This window comes from Ranitomeya variabilis, chromosome 8 (genome assembly GCF_051348905.1).
Source record: "Ranitomeya variabilis isolate aRanVar5 chromosome 8, aRanVar5.hap1, whole genome shotgun sequence".
NCBI lineage: Eukaryota > Metazoa > Chordata > Amphibia > Anura > Dendrobatidae > Ranitomeya > Ranitomeya variabilis.
The window spans coordinates 176,021,137-176,042,523 of NC_135239.1; the positions used below are offsets into that span (position 1 = coordinate 176,021,137).

A 21,387-nucleotide genomic window follows, 5' to 3' on the forward strand; every position below is an offset into this window, starting at 1 on the left:
CAAAGAATTTTTTCATTTTTTTATTTTTTTACTTTAAAGCCGAGGCTGTCCATACCCGGTGGAGATCTATTAGAGATCGGTTTGTACGGGACTTCCGCAACAGCCAAAACACCCCCAGTGGATCTGGTGGCAAACGGGTCACCCCTTATGTGCATTATGAGCAATTGCTGTTTCTACAAAAAACGTTGTCACAGCGCTCGTAAGTAAAAAGCTTCGGTGTGAGAGACGAACTAGTATAAATTAAAATCTTTACATATTTTTATTTTTTTGTTATAGAACGATATGCAGTACCGCTGCGCCTCGAGTGGCAGAGGAACCGGAGCCATCTCAACTGGAAACAAGCCAGCAGACGGGCGCTGAAGATGTGTCTGGCCTGAGCGAGCCACGATCTATGGAGAGAAGTACTGTGGCTCCTGTTATCAGTGCCCGTTTGCAAGCACAGCGCGGACGCAAGCGAGCATCTAGAAAAGATGAAGTTGATGCCATTATTGTAGATGGACTCCGAGTAGAGGATCTGTGTCGCAGTGAACACAGAGATCTAAGGCGGGAAATTACGGACTTGCAATCCCGTGAATCTGTATATGCAGCCAATGAGTGGAAGCTCCTGCTTTTGTCATATGTGCCTGTACTCCAAAACATACCGCCGCACAGAAATATGATGTTTAGGCAAAGATTGCATGACCTAGTCGACAAATTTTTGGCCCCTCAGGAACCCAGTTCCTTGAGACCAAGAACCATGGACATGCCGGCATACAAACCACAATACAGAGGCCAGGGTGAACCGAGTATGGAACAGCAGAGGCAATGTAGCAGTTCATCGTACAGTTGGGCAGACAATACGCCTGCGCAATATCACAATCTATAATTACTGTTTAAACTTTCAGCAAACTTTAGCAATTACTGCGTTTACAATTTTTTTGTAAAATTTTAGGGTACCCAAGTTTTTTGTGTATGTTTTTGTTCATCCCTATGGGATCTCAAATGTTAAAATGTCTACCAACAATGAGGTTGGAATGTTAGCAAAAGATTTTTAGTAAACTGTTATTATAAAATTTCATATTCTTGTATGACTTGAACTTTTTACAATAGATAAGGTTATATAAACTAAAAAAAAAAGAGAATTGCCCCACACATTTCACCAATATCAACAGGCTTCAACATTTTCACATGTGTATGTCTTGCCATGGAACAAGACCTTCATGTGTGAAGTAATTAGCAAATTGATCACGAATCCTCATTATTTCAACTGTAGACCGAACAGCAGTCGAATCTATGCTCATGAGGTTCGAATCACAGTCATCGGGGTCAATCACCTGGGGTTCATGTCTGGAAACAAAATTGTGCAGACAGATGCATGCCTTCACTACACGGTCCACATTTTCAGGTTGCAGTTGCATGCAAGTTAGTAAGATACGCCATTTTAAGGTAAAAATACCAAAGGCACACTCCACATAACGTCTTGCCCGGCTCAAGCGATAATTAAAAATGAGTCTTGTGGAGTTTAGACTACGGCTTGAGTACGGCTTTAGGAGATTGCGTCCGAGTTGGAACGCCTCATCCCCAACTAAAACATAGGGCAAACTTGGGCCTTCGGTCCCCGGAAGAGGTCGTGCTGAGGGTATGTTGAAGTTGTTGCTGTACAAACATTTCCCCATGTTGGAGTCTTTGAAGACTCTGGAATCGTTCGTCCATCCAAATGCACCTATATCCACAGCAACAAAATGGTATCTAGCATCCATCAATACAATAGAAAAGTATTTTTTGTAGTTACAGTATAGGGATCCACTATGCGCTGGTTTCTGAATCCGAATGTGCTTGCCATCCACGGCACCAATACAATTGGGGAAATTAGCCACATCCTCGAAATGTTTGGAAATCGCTAGCCACATTTCCGTTGTCGGGGTTGGTAGCACAAGTGGTTGCAAGTTGTTCCAAATGGCATCACAAGTTTCACGAACCAGTTGGCAAATGGTTGATTTCCCCAGTCTAAATTGAAAATGCAGTGACGCTAAAGATTCTCCGGTAGCCAGATATCTGTCGGCGATCACAAAGAAAAAAAAAAAAAAATTAGCCCTATGAACATATTGTAAAGATTTTAAAGGACAACTAACAAAAAGGCAAGTTAAAATGGAATAAGACAATTGCCAAAATGTACATACAGTAATTATGCCCCATGATAAATTACATCTTGTCTTTGTCAATAGAAGAATGTTAAAAAAAAGGATAATTATCTCAGAGTCACCACTAAACGTTGCTCCGCACAAATGCTATCACGGAAAGTGCTGTGCTGATGATGTATCTCATCCTTCTCATGCGAGAGCAGAACATCAAAGGTCTCAATGGACATCCGAAGATATAGTTGAAATGTAAATGGATGATCCCGAAGCTGAACATACAGGGTGTGAAAGGCACCATATGTATTCCGTAACAAATTCACTTCATGGATCCAATATCTCCTTTGGGAAATACGCTTTCTCTGCCGAAGTCGCAACTGCATCAAGTGAAATCTAACGAGCTCAGACACAAACATCTTGCTAGCAGAAGTTCACTCAATGCTTGCAAAATGGAGAATGTGTATGCAACCACACCCGACGCTGACAAAAGGAGAAAAAAAACCAAAAAACTTTATTCAGTGCCTGAAGGCAGACAAACGGATGCTTCACGAACGGACATCAGAATGACATAACGCAGTCACGTGTGTTAACGCAAGCGTTAACGTAAAGCCAAATTTTCAACAAATTTGGCTCATTTCTGTACATGCGTTTAACGGATCCGTTAAACAGTATGTACTTAACGCAATGTGAACCTAGCCTTATACTCGGGATGATGCTGTACAGCCCAGTCAATCACTGAACGACCACAACAAAGATGGCTGCGGCATTTCATGGCCTGGCAGACAATTCCTGCACCATGATTGGGTCTCTAAGGTCTGCCAAAACTCGCCGAGTCTGGCTGAGCATAGCGATACTCGGGCGAGTAACGAGTAGTGGCGAGCACGTTTACTCATCACTATTAACCATTGAGATCCCTAGAAATGTGGAGAATTTGTGTAATTTTGTGATAGAGTAGACTGGATGGTCAGATCCTGTGATAGTTATTATGGGTTACTGCTGAACCTGGAGCTGCAGAAATATCACCCAGTTCCCAGAATATTCTCATTGCTATGTACAGTACATGTCATGATAATTCTCTGCCATGTGACGCCATAATGCGCTATTTGTGCTGTGTATCACCAGCAGAGACCTGCGGCTATAGTATTCCACCCGTGTAGTCAGGGACTGTTGAGAATTCTGCTCTTGGGTTCCCTCCGGTGGTTTTTGGTGGTAGCGCAGTTGTCTCTGGGTTGTAATCCAGGGCAGGTGTTTCTGCTTATTGCAGCTTACTAGGTATTTAGGTGTGCAGGATCCATTACCCTTTGCCAGTTGTCCATTGTTCTTGGAGGGTTTACATCTCTGTCTGGTTCCTTCTGCTCTGCTGCCAATTCAGCCAAGATAAGTGTCGGGTTTATTTTCCTGCAGCACACTTGCAGTGTGCTTTACAGTTCAGAACAATTCATTGTTTTTTTCTTGTCCAGCTTAGACTTGTTTGGATTTTTTCAGTCATGCTGGATTCTCTGGAGATGCAGATATACATTCTATGTCTTTAGTTAGATGTGGAATTTTTGTATTTCCTGCTGTGGATATTTTTAGGGTTTTAATACTGACCGCTTAGTACTCTGTCCTATCCTTTACTATTTAGCTAGAAGTGCCTCTTTTGCTAAATCCTGTTTTCAGCCTGTGTGTGTCTTTACTCTAATATTCACCGTCAATATTTGTGGGGGGCTGCCTATCCTTTGGGGTTTCTGCTCTGAGGCAAGATAGAATTCCCATTTCCATCTATAGGGTTATTTAGTCCTCCGGCTGTGTCGAGGTGTCTAGGATGTGTTAGGTACACCCCACGGCTACTTCTAGTTGCGGTGTCAGTTTAGGGTTGCGGTCAGTACAGGTACCACCTTCTCCAGAGAAGGTCTCATGCGGCTCCAAGGCCACCGGATCATAACAGTACAACTGGCCAACAATGAGTTAAATGCATCTCAGAAGAAGGGAAGAAGGGTGTTGAGACATTTTTTTTTCTGTAGTCTGCTTTGTCTCTCCTTCCCTCTTTTCCTCTGGGTGGCTGTGGAGTCTTGTGCTAGTATGGATGTTCAGGGATTAGCTTCTCTTGTAGACCAGCTTGCTGCTAGAATACAGGGTATTTCGGATTATATTGTTCAGACTCCGGTTTTAGAGCCTAGGATTCCTACTCCTGATTTGTTTTTTGGGGACAGGTCCAAATTTTTGAGTTTTAAAAACAACTGTAAATTGTTTTTTGCTCTGAAACCTCGATCCTCTGGTGATTCCATTCAGCAGGTTAAAATTGTCAACTCCCTGCTGCGTGGTGATCCTCAGGATTGGGCATTTTCCCTGGAATCTGGGAATCTGGCCTTGCTTAATGTAGACGCCTTTTTTCAGGCTTTAGGATTATTATATGATGAACCTAATTCTGTGGATCAAGCGGAGAAGACCTTGTTGGCCCTGTCTCAGGGTCAAGAAGCGGCAGAATTGTATTGTCAGAAATTTAGAAAATGGTCCGTGTTGACTAAATGGAATGATGATGCTTTGGCGGCAATTTTCAGAAAGGGTCTTTCTGAATCCGTTAAAGATGTTATGGTGGGGTTTCCCACGCCTTCCGGTCTGAGTGATTGTATGTCTCTGGCCATTCAGATTGATCGGCGCTTGCGGGAGCGCAGAACTGTGCACGCTGTGGCGTTGTCCTCAGAGCAGATGCCTGAGCCAAAGCAGTGTGATAGGATTCTGTCTAGAACGGAACAACAAGGATTCAGATGTCAGAATAGGTTGTGTTTTTATTGTAGCGATGCTTCTCATGTTATTTCAGTCTGCCCTAAGCGTACCAAGAGGATCGCTAGTTCAGTTACCATCAGTACTGTACAACCTAAATTTCTGTTATCTGTGTCCTTGATCTGCTCATTGTCATCATTTTCTGTCATGGCGTTTGTGGATTCAGGCGCCGCCTTGAACTTAATGGACGTTGAGTTTGCCAGGCGTTGCGGTTTCCCCTTGCAGTCTTTGCAGAACCCTATTCCCTTAAGGGGCATTGATGCTACACCTTTGGCTAAAAATAAGCCCCAGTTTTGGACACAGGTGACCATGTGCATGACGCCAGCCCATCAGGAAGATTGTCGTTTTCTGGTGTTGCATAATTTGCATGATGCTATCGTGCTGGGTTTTCCATGGTTGCAGATACATAATCCTGTTGGATTGGAAGTCTATGTCTGTGACTAGTTGGGGTTGCCAGGGGGTTCATAATGACGTTCCTTTTATGTCAATCTCCTCTTCTTCATCTTCTGAAATTCCAGAATTTTTGTCTGATTTTCAGGATGTATTCGATGAGCCCAAGTCCAGTGCCCTTCCACCGCATAGGGACTGTGATTGTGCTATTGACTTGATTCCAGGCTGTAAGTTTCCTAAGGGCCGACTTTTCAACCTGTCTGTGCCTGAACATACCGCCATGCGGAGTTATGTTAAGGAGTCTTTGGAGAAAGGGCATATTCGGCCATCTTCTTCACCGTTGGGAGCGGGGTTTTTTTTTGTTGCTAAGAAGGATGGCTCCTTGAGACCCTGTATTGATTATCGCCTCTTGAATAAGATCACGGTCAAGTTTCAATACCCTTTGCCTCTGCTTTCCGATTTGTTTCCTAGGATTAAGGGGGCTAGTTGGTTTACTAAGATTGACCTTCAGGGGGCATATAATCTTGTTCGTATTAAGCAGGGTGATGAATGGAAAACTGCGTTTAATATGCCTGAAGGCCATTTTGAATACCTTGTGATGCCATTCGGGCTCTCCAATCCTCCATCTGTTTTTCAGTACTTCATGTACGATATTTTCCGGACTTATCTTGATAAATTCATGATTGTATATTTGGATGACATTTTAATTTTTTCCGATGATTGGGAGTCTCATGTGGAACAGGTCAGGATGGTATTTCAGATCCTTCGTGACAATGCTTTGTTTGTGAAGGGGTCTAAGCAGGGGCTGACTGGCCCAGGTGGCAAAGAGGCAAATACCCCCCCGGGCCGCTCCCCCAGCAGCTGTTCAGGGCCAGCTGCCTGGTGGTGGCTACAGCCACACAGCAAATTGTGCGCAGCCATGTCTGCTGTACTGTGTCATGGCCGGCAGCAGACACGTCTGCGCTGGGGTTAGGAGCTATGCTTGGCTGTCACCTTGACGGCTGCGCAGTTACTGCTCCCTTCATGTTCTCTATACTTCCAGGTTAGGTGTTAGACATGCGCGATGGCGTCCTCACACACAAGCCGACATGACCCGGATGCTAGAAGCAGAGAGGCACTGCAGGGGAGCGACTGGTGAGGTAAGTATGAAGAACTTTTTTGTTTTCTTTATAAAATAAATTTAATGGTGGGTAACTGCAAGTGATGAAGTGGGGGGTGTAAGGAGACTGCACATGATGGAATTTGGGGGTTAAAGGAGACTGCACATGATGGAGTGAGGGGGTAAGTGGGGCTGCACATGATGGAGTGGGGCTGCACATGATGAAGGGGGAGTGGGGCTGCACATGATAGTTTAGTGGATAAAGGAGACTGCACATGATGAAGTGGGGAGAGTGGGGTTGTACATGATGGAATGGGGCTGCACATGATGATGTGGGGGTAAGGGGGATTGCGCATGATGAAGGGGGAGTGGGGCTGCACATGAAGTGGGGGTAAGGGGGACTGCACATGATGAAGTGGGGGGTAAAGGGGACTGCACATGATGAAGTGGGGGTTAAAGGGGACTGCACATGATGAAGTGGGGGGTAAGGTGATCTGCACATGAAGTGGGGGGTAATGGGGACTGCACTTGATAAAGTGGAGTGTAAGATGGACTGCACATGAAGTGGGGGGTAAGGGTGACTGCACATGATGAAGTGGGGGTAAGGGGACTGCACATGATGAAGTGGGAGAAGGGGACTGCAGGACTGCACATGATGAAGTGTGTCTGATGTGTGACTGCTCATGATGAAATGGAAAGGGGATAGGGGGCTGCAAATGATGAAGGGGCACTGCAGATGAAGTGAGGGGGTGATAGGGGACTGCAATGAATGAAGTAAGGGGACTTCAAATTAAAGTGGGGGGACTGCAAAATGATAAATTCAGTGTGAGGGACAGGGGACCGCAATTTAATTGAAGGTGGGGGTGGGGAGAGCAAATGATCAATTGAAGAGGGGGTGGGGAGAGCAAATGATGATCTAGGGGATGAACAAATAATGAAGTTTAAGGGTGGGGGAATAAATTATGTATTGAATGTGGGGTAGAGCAGTTGGTAATGAATAGAGGGTGAGAGAGAAAGACATGACAATGAATTGGGGTGGGAGGGGCGTGTAACTATAATGAATCGGGGTTAGGGTTAGAGTGGTAGGTACATAGTGGGGGGCATTGAGGATGAAGTGACTGGTAATGAATTGGGGGAAAGAGTACAGGTGCTAATTAATTTATATGTTAAATGGGGAAAGTGGCTATTTACAGTTAGTGGGTGCACAGTGGTGGATTATAATTTATATTTGGAATGGTCGGTTAATAATAATAATTATAATAATTTTATTTCTATAGTGCCAACATTTTACATTTTAGAGGGGACTTGTACAGACAATGGACATTAAGCATAACAATAAACACATAGATCAACAGATACCCAAAGGAATGAGGGCCCAGCTCGCAAGCTATCTATGAGGTTGCATAATTAATAACTAATTATATATTGTTTGTGGGTGCACCTCTGTATTCAGATGTCTAGTGTACACCATGTTCCAAATTATTATGCAAATTGGATTTAAGTGTCATAAAGATTTAATTGTTTTATTTTTCAAATAAACTCGTGGATGGTATTGTGTCTCAGGGCTCAATGGATCACTGAAATCAGTCTTAAACACATGTGATCATTAGTTTTCCAGGTGATTCTAAATAAAGGAAAACTACTCAAAAATGATGTTCCACATTAGTAAGCAGACCACAGGTTTCAAGCAATATGGGAAATAAAAAGGATCTCTCTGCTGCTGAAAAGCATTAAATAGTGCAATGCATTGGTCAAGGTAGGAAAACATTAGATATTTCACGAAAACTTAAGAGTGATCATCATAATGTGAAGAGATTTATGATTGAAACAGAGCAAAGACAGAGTTCATGCAGATAAAGGCATAATGAGGAAGATTTCTGCCAGACAAATTCATTGGATAAAGAGAGCAGCTGCCAAAATACCATTACAAAGCAGCAAACAGTTATTTGAAGCTACTAGTGCCTCTGGAGTCCCTCGAACCTCAAGGTGTAGGCTCCTTCAAAGGCTTGCTGTGGTGCATAAACCTACTATTTGGCCACCCCTAAACAGTGTTCACAAGCAGAAACGGTTGCAGTGGGCCCAGACACACATGAATACTGATTTCCAAACAGTCTTGTTTACTGATGAGTGTCGAGCAACCCTGGGTGGTCCAGATGGATGGAGTAGTGGATGGTTGGTGGATGCCCACCATGTCCCAACAAGGTTGCAACGTCAGCAAGAAGATGGAGGAGTCATGTTTTGGGCTGGAATCATGGGGAAACAGCTTGTAGGGCCCTTTAAGGTTCCTGAAGGTGTGAAAATGACCTCGGCAAAGTATATAGAGTTTCTGACTGACAACTTTCTTCCATGGTATAAAAATCAGAATTGTGCCTTCAGGAGCAAAATCATCTTCATGCAGACAATGCACCATCTCATGCTGCAAAGAATCCCTCTGTGTCATTGGCTGCTATGGGCATAAAAGGAGATAAACTCATGGTGTGGCCACCATCTTCTCCTGACCTCAACCCTATACAGAACCTTTGGAGGCCGTTCACATCCAAACAGCAGCTCTGGGAGGCGATTCTGACTTCATGCAAAGAAATACAAGCAGAAACTCTCCAAATACTCACAAGTTCAATGGAGGCGAGAATTGTGAAGGTGATAACAAAGAAGGCTCCTATGTTAACATGTTACATGGCCTGTTGGGATGTTGTGGAGTTAAATAGCTTTTTTGTTCAGTGAATGTGACCTCCTAATGCTGCAAATTCCACAAATGAACATTTTCCGTTCTTTAAAACAGATCAAATGTTTAGAAATTCTACTGTGCATAATAATTTGAAACAGTGCATTTTGAGTTTTTATTCATTTTGGAGATTATATTGTTATCATTGGGAGGTTTCTTCAATAAAATTCGATGTATACTCTAACGGGTGATGACTGTTATTAGACCGACTATCATTTGCACCGACCATTTAGGAAAATCCGAGAAAAATATAATTTGCATAATAATTTGGAACATGGTGTAGAAGAAAGGGAAAAAGTGGGGAATGTGGTCTGGAAGCCGTGCTCTAGGTAACTGTGTTATTTTATGCAGAGACGAGTCCTGGCTGGAAGAAGTGACAGCGGTCTGTGCTGGATGAAAATGAAGAGCAAAGATGAAGGACTTCAGCTAGATACGTCACTAGTGAGTCAGTGTATTACCTGTACACTGACACTATACACTGTATACTATATACAAAGCTCCTGTGTATAATGTCACTGGCAGTGGTGATCACTGTATTACCTGTACACTGACACCTTATACAGATCTCCTGTGTATAATGTCACCAGTAGTGTTGAGCGATACCGTCCGATACTTGAAAGTATCGGTATCGGAAAGTATCGGCCGATACCGGCAAAGTATCGAATCTAATCCGATACCGATACCCGATACCAATACAAGTCAATGGGACACCAAGTATCGGACGGTATCCTGTATGGTTCCCAGGGTCTGAAGGAGAGGAAACTCTCCTTCAGGCCCTGGGATCCATATCAATGTGTAAAAGAAAGAATTAAAATAAAAAATAGGGATATACTCACCCTCCGACGCAGCCTGGACTTTACCGCCGTAACCGGGATCCGTTGTACCTAAGAATGCGCGCTTGAAGGGCCTTAGATGAGGTCACTGTGCTCTGATTGGTCCGTAGCTGTCGCGTGACCGCTACGCGACCAATCACAAAGCAGTGACGTCTTCTCAAAATGGCCTCCATGGTCGAATCGGTGCCCAGAAGCCAGCACTAAACAAAAGGCAAATAAAAAACCGTGTGGCATTTGCAAACTCCCACAGCCTGCTAAACAGATGGAAGCTGGAAAAGTGGCAGAAGGTGGATTTCTCTTCAGTAGCCACACCACAGCCGCCTGCCACAAACACTGCAGGAGACCTACTGGAGCCCGTATGGATCCAAAATACACCCAGAAGACAGTTAAATTTGGTGGTGGAAAGATCATGGTCTGGGGTTACATTCGGGGGTGTGCGAAGGATTTGCAATGTGGAAGGCAATATCACTAGCCTAAAATATCAATAAGCATTAGCTACCTCTTATATTCCAAATCATAATACAGGTCAAATTCTGCAGCAGGATGGTGCTCCATCTCATACATCCATCTCTACAACAAAGTTCCTCCTCAAAAAAGATCAAGGTGCTCAAGGACTGGCCAGCCCAGTCACCAGACATGAACATCATTGAGCATGTTTGGGGAAGGATGAAAGAGGAAGCTTGGAAGACAACCAAAGAATCTAGATGAGCACCACAACTTCATTCACCAATGTTATGCAACATATATTTGTATTTTAAGTTAATTATTTGTCTGTGGGCAATCAAAATTTTTTCTTGCCAAAATCTGACCATTCTGTGTCCATTAACTGATCAATATTTCTGCTTTGATAACAATTTATTTTCTTAACCTAAACCACATTTTGGAGGGTTTCAGCTTTCAAAAGAATAACTTATACAACCAATAGATGAATTTAACGTCAGGTTATAAGCTTTTATTTACATAACATGGATAAGCGACATAACTTCTGTCAGGGAGTGTATGGTGGCATCATTGGTCTTTGTATAGAATGTAGTTTCGTGTAGAGGTAATGGTGATATTATTATATTATGTATTCTCTGTGTAGTGGTGATAGTACTAGGCACTGTGTAGCTGTATTGTTGTGTGTATATTTGTAAGTAAGCTCCGTTATGGCCCCATATCTAAGCAGTAAGCTTGGTTCTGGTACTCTATCAATGTAGTAATCTAGATTATGGTACTGTATGTATGTCGTAATCTCAGTTCTGCTCCAGTTTCTATGTAGCAGACTTGGTTCCATGTAGTAGACTTATTAAGCTCGGGTCTGCTCCCTTATCTCTGTAGTAAGCTCAGTTCTGCTCCCTTATCTGTCTAGTAAGCTCGGTTCTGCTCCCATATCTCTGTAGTAAGGTCGATTCTGTTCCCATATCTCTGCAGTAAGCTCGGTTCTGCTCCCATTTCTCTGCACTAAGCTCGGTTCTGCTCCCATATCTCTGTAGTAAGTTTGGTTCTGCTCCCATATCTCTGTAGTAAGGTCGACTCTGTTCCCATATCTCTGCAGTAAGCTCGGTTCTGCTCCCATATCTCTGTAGTAAGCTCGGTTCTGCTCCCATATCTCTGTAGTAAGCTTGGTTCTGCTCCCATATCTTTGCAGTAAGCTTGGTTCTGCTCCCATATCTCTGTAGTAAGCTCGGTTCTGTTCCCATATCTCTGAAGTAAGCTAGTTTCTGCTTCCTTATCTCTGTAGTATGCTCGTTTCTGCTCACATATCTCTGTAGTAAGCTCGGTTCTGTTCCCCTATCTCTGTAGTAAGCTTGGTTCTGCTCCCTAATCTCTGTAGTAAGCTCGTTTCTGCTGCCATATCTCTGTAGTAAGCCCCGTTCTGCTCCCATATCTCTGCAGTAAGCTCGGTTCTGCTCCCATATCTCTGTAGTAAGCTCGGTTCTGCTCCCATATCTTTGCAGTAAGCTCGGTTTGGCTCCCATATCTCTGTTGTAAGCTCTGTTCTGCTCACATATCTCTGTAGTAAGCTCGGTTCTGTTCCCCTATCTCTGTAGTAAGCTTGGTTCTGCTCCCTTATCTCTGTAGTAAGCTCGTTTCTGCTGCCATATCTCTGTAGTAAGCCCCGTTCTGCTCCCATATCCTTGCAGTAAGCTCGGTTCTGCTCCCATATCTCTGTAGTAAGCTCGGTTCTGCTCCCATATCTTTGCAGTAAGCTCGGTTTGGCTCCCATATCTCTGTTGTAAGCTCTGTTCTGCTCACATATCTCTGTAGTAAGCTTTGTTCTGTTCCCATATCTCTGGAGTAAGCTCGATCTTGCTCCCATATCTATGCAGCAAGCTCCTTGCAGTTCCCATATCTGTGTACCAGCCTGTTTTTAAAGCCTGTTATCTCTGCTACTTTAATGCAACGGCCAGATATAAGCAGGGAAAATGAGGGCCACCGCAACTCGAGGGCCACTGCCTTGTGATTGCCCCCCAGGCTGAAAATTGCCAGCCAGCCCCTGTGTCTAAGTGTCTCTTTGGAGTGCAGAAGGTTTCATTTTTGGGCTTCATTTTTTCTCCCTCATCTATTGAGATGGATCCGGTTAAGGTTCAGGCCATTCATGATTTAATCCAACCCACATCCGTGAAGAGCCTTCAGAAATTTTTGGGCTTTGCTAATTTTTATCGCCGTTTCATTGCTAACTTCTCCAGTGTGGTTAAACCCTTGACCGATTTGACGAAGAAAGGCGCTGATGTGACGAATTGGTCCTCTGCGGCTGTCTCTGCCCTTCAGGAGCTTAAACGCCGATTTACTTCTGCCCCGGTGTTGCGTCAACCGGATGTTTCTCTTCCGTTTCAGGTTGAGGTTGACGCTTCTGAGATTGGGGCAGGGGCCGTTTTGTCTCAGAGGAATTCTGATTGTTCCTTGATGAAACTGTGTGCCTTCTTTTCCCGTAAGTTTTCGCCTGCGGAACGCAATTATGATGTCGGCAATCGGGAGTTGTTGGCTATGAAGTGGGCGTTTGAGGAATGGCGACATTGGCTTGAGGGAGCTAAGCACCGTATTGTGGTCTTGACCGATCATAAAAATCTGATTTACCTCTAGTCTGCCAAGCGGCTGAATCCTAGACAGGCTCGATGGTCCCTTTTTTTTTCCGGTTTTGATTTCGTGGTCTCGTATCTTCCGGGTTCTAAGAATATTAAGGCTGATGCCCTCTCTAGGAGTTTTTTGCCTGATTCTCCTAAGGTCCTTGAACCGGTCGGCATTCTGAAAGAAGGGGTGGTCCTTTCTGCCATTTCCCCTGATTTACGACGGGTTCTTCAGGAATTTCAGGCTGACAAACCTGACCGCTGTCCAGTGGGGAAACTGTTTGTTCCTGATAGATGGACTAGTAGAGTGATTTCTGAGGTTCATTGTTCTGTGTTGGCTGGCCATCCTGGTATTTTTGGTACCAGAGATTTGGTTGGTAGGTCCTTTTGGGGGCCTTCTTTGTCGCGGGATGTGCGTTCTTTTGTGCAGTCCTGTGGGACTTGTGCGCGGGCTAAGCCTTGTTGTTCCCGTGCTAGTGGGTTGCTTTTGCCTTTGCCGGTCCCTGAGAGGCCCTGGACGCATATTTCTATGGATTTTATTTCAGATCTTCCGGTTTCTCAGAGGATGTCGGTTATCTGGGTGGTTTGTGACCGGTTCTCTAAGATGGTCCATTTGGTGCCTTTGCCTAAATTGCCTTCCTCTTCTGATTTGGTTCCGTTGTTTTTTCAGCATGTGGTTCGTTTGCATGGTATTCCGGAGAATATTGTGTCCGACAGAGGTTCCCAGTTTGTTTCTAGATTTTGGCCGGCCTTTTGTGCTAGGCTGGGCATTGATTTGTCTTTTTCCTCCGCATTTCATCCTCAGACAAATGGCCAGACCGAGCGAACTAATCAGACTTTGGAAACTTATTTGAGATGCTTTGTGTCTGCTGATCTGGATGATTGGGTGGCTTTCTTGCCTTTGGCCGAGTTTGCCCTTAATAATCGGGCTAGTTCGGCTACCTTGATTTCGCCCTTCTTTTGTAATTTTGGTTTTCATCCTCATTTTTCTTCAGGTCAGGTTGAGCCTACTGACTGTCCTGGTGTGGATTCTGTGGTTGACAGGTTGCAGCAGATTTGGGCTCATGTGGTGGACAATTTGGTGTTGTCTCAGGAGGAGGCTCAGCGTTTTGCTAGCCGTCGTCGGTGTGTTGGTTCCCGGCTTCGGGTTGGGGATCTGGTCTGGTTGTCTTACCGTCATGTTCCTATGAAGGTTTCTTCCCCTAAGTTTAAGCCTCGGTTTATTGGTCCTTATAGGATTTCTGAGATTATTAATCCGGTGTCTTTTCGATTGGCCCTTCCGGCCTCTTTTGCTATCCATAATGTCTTCCATAGATCTTTATTGCGGAAATATGTGGTTCCCGTTGTTCCCTCTGTTGATCCTCCGGCCCCTGTGTTGGTTGATGGGGAGTTGGAGTATGTGGTTGAGAAGATTTTGGATTCTCGCTTTTCGAGGCGGAGGCTTCAGTACCTTGTCAAGTGGAAGGGTTATGGCCAGGAGGATAATTCTTGGGTTTTTGCCTCTGATGTCCATGCTGCCGATTTGGTCCGTGCCTTTCATCTGGCTCATCCTGATCGGCCTGGGGGCTCTGGTGAGGGTTCGGTGACCCCTCTTCAAGGGGGGGGTACTGTTGTGAATTCTGCTCTTGGTTTCCCTCCGGTGGTTGTTGGTGGTAGCGCAGTTGTCTCTGGGTTGTAATCCATGGCAGGTGTTTCTGCTTATTGCAGCTTACTAGGTATTTAGGTTTGCAGGATCCATTACCCTTTGCCAGTTGTCCATTGTTCTTGGAGGGTTTACATCTCTGTCTGGTTCCTTCTGCTCTGCTGCCAATTCAGCCAAGATAAGTGTCGGGTTTATTTTCCTGCAGCACACTTGCAGTGTGCTTTACAGTTCAGAACAATTCATTGTTTTTTTTCTTGTCCAGCTTAGACTTGTTTGGATTTTTTCAGTCATGCTGGATTCTCTGGAGATGCAGATATACATTCTATGTCTTTAGTTAGATGTGGAATTTTTGTATTTTCTCCTGTGGATATTTTTAGGGTTTTAATACTGACCGCTTAGTACTCTGTCCTATCCTTTACTATTTAGCTAGAAGTGCCTCTTTTGCTAAATCCTGTTTTCAGCCTGTGTGTGTCTTTACTCTAATATTCACCGTCAATATTTGTGGGGGGCTGCCTATCCTTTGGGGTTTCTGCTCTGAGGCAAGATAGAATTCCCATTTCCATCTATAGGGTTATTTAGTCCTCCGGCTGTGTCGAGGTGTCTAGGATGTGTTAGGTACACCCCACGGCTACTTCTAGTTGCGGTGTCAGTTTAGGGTTGCGGTCAGTACAGGTACCACCTTCTCCAGAGAAGGTCTCATGCGGCTCCAAGGCCACCGGATCATAACAAGGGACGTTACTGCCCTGCCAAGTTATTGGATGACTGATGTAACTTTATTCTGCTTTCGATAGGACAGATATACAATAGATTAGTGACTGACAGACATTAGGCCTCATGAGGAGATGGAAGTGAGTGATAATGTCAGAGTTAGAGGCTGCAGGAAGATGCATAAACCCATAGTTCTAGTAACAATGTAACCTCAGTCAGTTATAGATGCGAGTCACCTGTGTATCCAACCCACTGCCGCCTTGTAGGACGCGCTCTCCGCTCCTGAGCCCGCTCATTGCACTCACAACCAACATCTGCTGTACATATACAGCTAAATAAAATCCTCATAGCGCACGTAGTAACAGAAAACCCGGAGTTCTAGTAACAACACAACCTCATTCTCAGGAGGAAGCAATAACAACGTATAGGGAGGGCTGTAGGAAGGAGCCGGTGAGTTTACGTGTTACATCGTAACTGTGCAGACTACTAGAGGCTCAAAACCTACTTATTCAGAAATTCATGTTTTATGTCACTGTGGACATCAGTGAATTCTTTCAGGTGTGTAATGTAGAGGATAAGTAATAGTATATGAACGTCCTGACACTGTGCAGTGTTACCACCTTTCTATATGTCACATACTGGTGATAAATACAGAAATACACGAGATACAGGATGATGATGTTCAATAATTAATAATTTTATTTTTTTCTCCTAGCAGTATGTTTTGAGTTGTGGGAGGAAACCGGAGTACCCGGGGAAAACCCACACAGACACGGGGAGAACATACAAACTCTGTGCAGATGGTGTCCCAGATTTCCACCCAGGAGCACCGCGCTGCTCGCCAACAGTGCTAATCACTGCGCCACCGTGCCGTCCTGTAGTCTGATGGTCCTACATCTCCAAGCAGCATGCCAGCCAGGTGAGTTATGGGGCAGCAATAGAGAATGCAGGACACTATGGTCTCTGATATGTAACAGAGTAGATGGAAGAACTCGGGGTGGGATAACAACAGACCCCGCCTGTTTCTTCAGACCACACCCAGGTCCACGCCTCCCTGACCCAGTAGTCAGGTATTGGGGGGAGGGGAATACGTTATATTTCCATTGCTGTTATTTCTGTGGCTTTCAATGCTCTTCCACCTGTTGCTGATATAGGAGAAGCCACAGAACAGCTGCTGGTCCTCCGGGGTTATAGGTGGTTCCTGAGCTTCAATGCCAGACATCACTTGGTCCAATTCCATTTGTTTGCTTGTTTCCAAAACTGGGATCTATAGAAGAAAGACAAATCAATCTGGTTACTTCATTAGGTATTTAATTATATCCGTCCCCTCCTGAGGGCACCTGTACAGATTGTGGATGAGCCGTGGTAACAGTGTGCAGATTACCACTAATCGCCATGATGCATCGTTACCTGCAGCTTGAGAACAAGTCAACTACTGGTGCTGCCTGGCAATCTGCGGTATCCACATCTGCTACAGCTGCACCATAAAGCTGTGTTCACACGTTGCAACCACATTGGGTTCTTTTGCCGCAGTATAAACAAAAATTCATACTTTTGTTTTGGTTTCCCCACTAAAATGTCGAGAGCATTATGGCGTTTATGCAAAAAAAAAAATCCACAGTGTGAACGCAGCTTAATAGATCCGAGTTATTCACTAAGTGGCCTTCTGAAGAATTGGGGACAATAATTACACTTTTGAGAAATATGTAAAAGCCTGTCCGTCCTGCCCCATACTGTAATTCCACCCATTTACCAGCAGGGGAGGATAAACACATTCTGGCCTACACTATGTAGATTGTTACTCATTATTTGAGTATTTCTTACACATATTATCACATTACACAGACGAGGAGGTGACATTATAATAAAATAACGCTGTGCACTTACAGGTGTCATTGTAAATGGTGGACGTGACCTTCCCGCCTCTAATTCCTCCCAGTTTATGGGCGAGAAGAATGGATGTCCTTTTAAATTGCTGCAAACATCCTGCCTCTTCTTTGGTGATTTACACAAGAGCTGCAAATAAATAAGAAACATTTTTATATCACAAGTAGTAATATAAATAATCTCAGAAAAACAGCAGTTACAGAATTATTTTCTCATTATCTTATAGAAAGATGGATTTATTAAAGCAACCATTGCTAGAAAGAAATACAATAGGACAGAATAGTGCAAGATAGGATAGTACATGCTAGGATATTAAAGGACAGGATAGGATAGTACAGGATAGGATGGTACAGGATAGGATAGGACAGGATAGGATAGGATAGTACAGGATAGGCCATCAGTAGTCGATCAGTCAGGGACCGATACCCAATAATCCTGATGATTAGCTGTGTGAGAGGTTTTGGTGAGCGCCGCAGCCTCTTTATTGTATAAATTGTCCTGTAGATAAGAACGCTATACATATAGGAGAGGCTGTCCTGGGGCTCCAGCATTGTCCCAAGTCCTTCTATTGGATATAGCTGAAATACTCAACAGTGGTGATGAAATGTACGGCGTATTATCAAAACTCATGACTGGTCTATCCTTCCTATGTCTCCAGGTATAAGTGTCTATTTACTCACTCTCTCTATGACGTTCCTGAGCTGAGAATCCATGGTGTACGGATAGCAAGGTTTGTCACATTTCACTGAATAGGCAAGTCTTCGTAAACTCTGACCAGAGTAAAACGGGTAATATCCTGTGGCCATTTGGAAGACTATGACCCCAAAAGCGAACAGGTCGACCGTGTAATTAAAGGGCTGTAGACGATAAATCTGTGGAAACATAAGATTAGAAGCGTAAGTTAGTTTATTGTCCATCCTGGGAGAGAGAAAACAACCGTGGTCCATGTTTACTGGTAGTGTTTTTCCACACCTAAGCCCCCATACATAGAGTATTACATGTCGGCCAAAAGATCATTTGGTTGATAGTTACCTCTGAAGTCGAGAAGCCCCAGTACACATTAGACTGTTTATTTTTTATGCTTTTCTTATACAGCGCTATCTTATTCCACAGCGCTTTACATATATCACCATCACTGTCCCCATTGGGGCTCACAATCTAAATTCCCTATCAGTATGTCTTTGGAGTGTGAGAAGAAATTAGAGAACTCAGAGGAAGCCCACACAAACACGGGGAGAGCATAAAAAACTCATTACAGATGTTGTCCTTAGTGGGATTTGAACCCAGGACACCAGTGCTGCAGTACTAACCACTGAGCCACCGTGCTTCTCTAGGCTGATCTTTCCGATATTGGCCAGTTCGGCTGACTTTAGTCTAATATGTATGGGGGCCCTTACACAGTCCATCTATTAGTTAGCGTTAGTAAATGTGGACCGCTGTGGTGATAGATCTGTGATTCCACAAGCTCCACATTAAGTGAGAATTGCAGGTGGATAATAAAGTATGAGATATTAGTAGTCACATAGTCACCTCAGGAGCCAAATAGCGAGGAGTGCCGAAAAATTCACTGATCTTCTGAGAGCCAAATACATTCATAGCAGCAAGGCCGAAATCAGCAATCTTAGCGTGTCCATCGCCGTCCAGAAGAATGTTGTCTGGTTTTAAATCCCTTAAAAAAGAAAGAAAAATAGTTCTGTGAATCAGACATAGATGAGCTGTAATGCTGGGGTTACTTGTGGGGGCTTCACAGGACCACTCACTAAACACTGGGGGCAGACTCACTAATCCTATCTTGTGTAGACATATACCAGGCTGTCTGAATATGCGCCACATTCATCACAGTGACTGTTTGACAAATTAGGAGCATCTTCAGAATTTTGTCTGATGTTACACTACTATTGTTTTCATTACTTACAGCCAATAATTTTCACAAAAATCTGGTTACAGTTCAGTTGCTCGTTGTGACATTGTAAGCCACATGGATTCCTATCAAACTATTCCCATTTCCATAAAAGCCTTGACCCCTCTTTGAGTGAGCCCCAAAAAGTGTCTAAAACACTTCATAAATGTGGTACACGTCATGTTCACCAGATTTTTGGCACAAATAACACCACAATTCTGGCACATTTAACTACTGTATTTCCCATAGCAAATCGTTCCCTATGTATAAAAGAAATGACTTATTACCGGTGAATAATCCCCCGACTGTGGAGAAACTCTATTCCACTCAAGATTTCTGCTGCAAGGAACCTAATAAGGAAGAAAAAAAATCCTATCAGCATTAATTGTTCTACTGAACCACTAATAACTATGAGGGGAGACAGCGGCCACAGAAATCACAGAGCGGCTGTTCTCTTACCTGGTCGTGCAGACATCCAGGGGGCCTCTGGAATTGATAAATGCAGTCAAATCGCCACCACTCAGATATTCCATGGCATAAAATGCATAGTCCTGTGCGAGAGGAGGGAAGATGATTGTAAATAATTCAGATTTTATTCTTCCTGATAACATTTACTATGGTTCTGGGACCTTTACTGTATGTTAAGAAGACATGTCTCCTTGTCTGCACACACTGGAGAGGTGTCCAGGGCGAAAACTAAGTCAAAATCCTCTAATGATAGCCACCAGTAATGGCGCCCAGGGCATACAGGCACACAGAGCATGCAGCACGGCTACTCATTTGAACAGGCAAAGATTGAATTTACAATCTAATGGAAGCAACTGGACATGATGGGGAGAAAGGAGAGAATTTATAGAAGGCGAGGAGTCTCTTACCGCTGTCTGGAAGGTCCCATAGGCATGTGTGAAGAATCTGCTGTCTTCAGTGATTTCCAGGACCTCTCTCTCTAAGCGGAGGTTGTGTTTAGCGTACTCCAACAATTTCCTCTTCTTGACCATCTTGACAGCCAGCTGATGTCCGCTGGGTTGATGTGTTGCCAGCATCACCCTGCCAAAACCGCCTTCTCCAAGCATCCTGGTAAAGATGAAACTCTCCAGGGAAAGACAGGCAGTCACTTGCTCTGAAGGGCTGGTGGTCTCAGCACCGATTACACCTAGAAGGGTAAACAGATATAAGAACCAACAATTAATCTTACAGTCACACTCACATATAATGCTACAATAAATTGGCATTTTTTTTAAAAGCTATCATAAACTTTGAACCATGATGAACCTGGTTACCACCATGTTCTGGCTGGAGAGCCCCAAGTATAGAAGGTGGAGAGCTCTGATGTAAATGGTAAGATGTACGTGATACGATTATGTCATTAGGTTACATTTTGTAAAATAAATGAACACTGTATATAAAACATGGATGTGGCCTGTGACTAAATGACTATAGACTTTACCTTCTGGAGCTTGATCGATGGATTTGTCAGTCTCACGTCTTCTCTTTGTGGTGGTCTCAGTGTCAGATGTCCTCTTTCTCTTACGTTGTTCTCTACAACTTTGATTTTCAACTCTCTCATGATGTAGGTAAGAGCTCCTGGTTTTAGCTGATCCGCTAAACCTTTTATCAGAGGTAACATCCTTTCCACTCTCAGATTCCACCATTCTTCCTCTCTTATTTGGGGTTTCATCTTCCTTCTCAGGAGATGAGTGCCCTCTTTTTGTCCCCTTTTTAAGGGTCTTCATCTCTGGTGGATATCCAGAAGATGTTGTACAGGGATCATCTGTTTTCTCAACAGGTACGTCCTGTACAATGTCCTGAGAAGTTTCCACAATTTTTCCTCTCTTATTTGGGGTTTCATCTTCCTTCTCAGGAGATGAGTTCCCTCTTTTTGTCCCCTTTTTAAGGGTCTTCTTCTCTGGTGGATATTCAGAAGATGTTGTACAGGGATCATCTGTTTTCTCAACAGGTACGTCCTGTACAATGTCCTGAGAAGTTTCTCCTCGCTGAGAAAAACTCTCTTCCGTGCATCTCTTTTTAGCACTCTTATTCTTTTCACCACACTTCCTTTTTCGTCCCATGATAAGTTAATATCGAAAATAACGAATTTGCTAAGTGCGCAAAAGTTGTCTTCACTCTCCAACAGTTGAAGGTAAAGTAAGAAAAGTGACAACGGAATCCTTAACCTAACAGTCACCTAGTATTGTGACATCATCGCCATTGTGACATCATCAGCCAGAGTGTAAGCGATGATGTCATCAACTGCTGCAGGACTAAGTTTGACATAATAA

General features: G+C 43.9%; 1 protein-coding gene across 1 annotated transcript; it reads right to left on the bottom strand.

Moving 5' to 3' along the window:
• Positions 1-16,003: 16,003 nt before the first annotated feature.
• On the bottom strand, positions 16,004-21,177 carry LOC143788844 (protein kinase C delta type-like). Its single transcript, XM_077278755.1, has 8 exons — positions 20,556-21,177; positions 19,984-20,261; positions 19,568-19,659; positions 19,396-19,458; positions 18,739-18,877; positions 17,889-18,080; positions 17,209-17,337; positions 16,004-16,588 (listed from the first exon to the last, which is right to left on the bottom strand). Exons 1-8 carry the CDS (start codon positions 21,175-21,177, stop codon positions 16,388-16,390), a joined length of 1,716 nt encoding a protein of 571 aa, XP_077134870.1. The 3' UTR covers positions 16,004-16,387.
• Positions 21,178-21,387: the final 210 nt, after the last annotated feature.

What these genes read in the sequence shown, in the direction of transcription:
- LOC143788844 (XM_077278755.1), bottom strand. Translation starts at nt 21,177, where the DNA reads ATGGGACGAAAAAGGAAGTGTGGTGAAAAGAATAAGAGTGCTAAAAAG. An exon ending in CTGGATGTCTGCACGACCAG is followed by an intron (nt 19,459 to 19,567) that starts GTAAGAGAACAG and finishes CTTCCTTATTAG; the next exon opens with GTTCCTTGCAGCAGAAATCT. An exon ending in AGTCGGGGGATTATTCACCG is followed by an intron (nt 18,878 to 19,395) that starts GTAATAAGTCAT and finishes TTCTTTTTTAAG; the next exon opens with GGATTTAAAACCAGACAACA.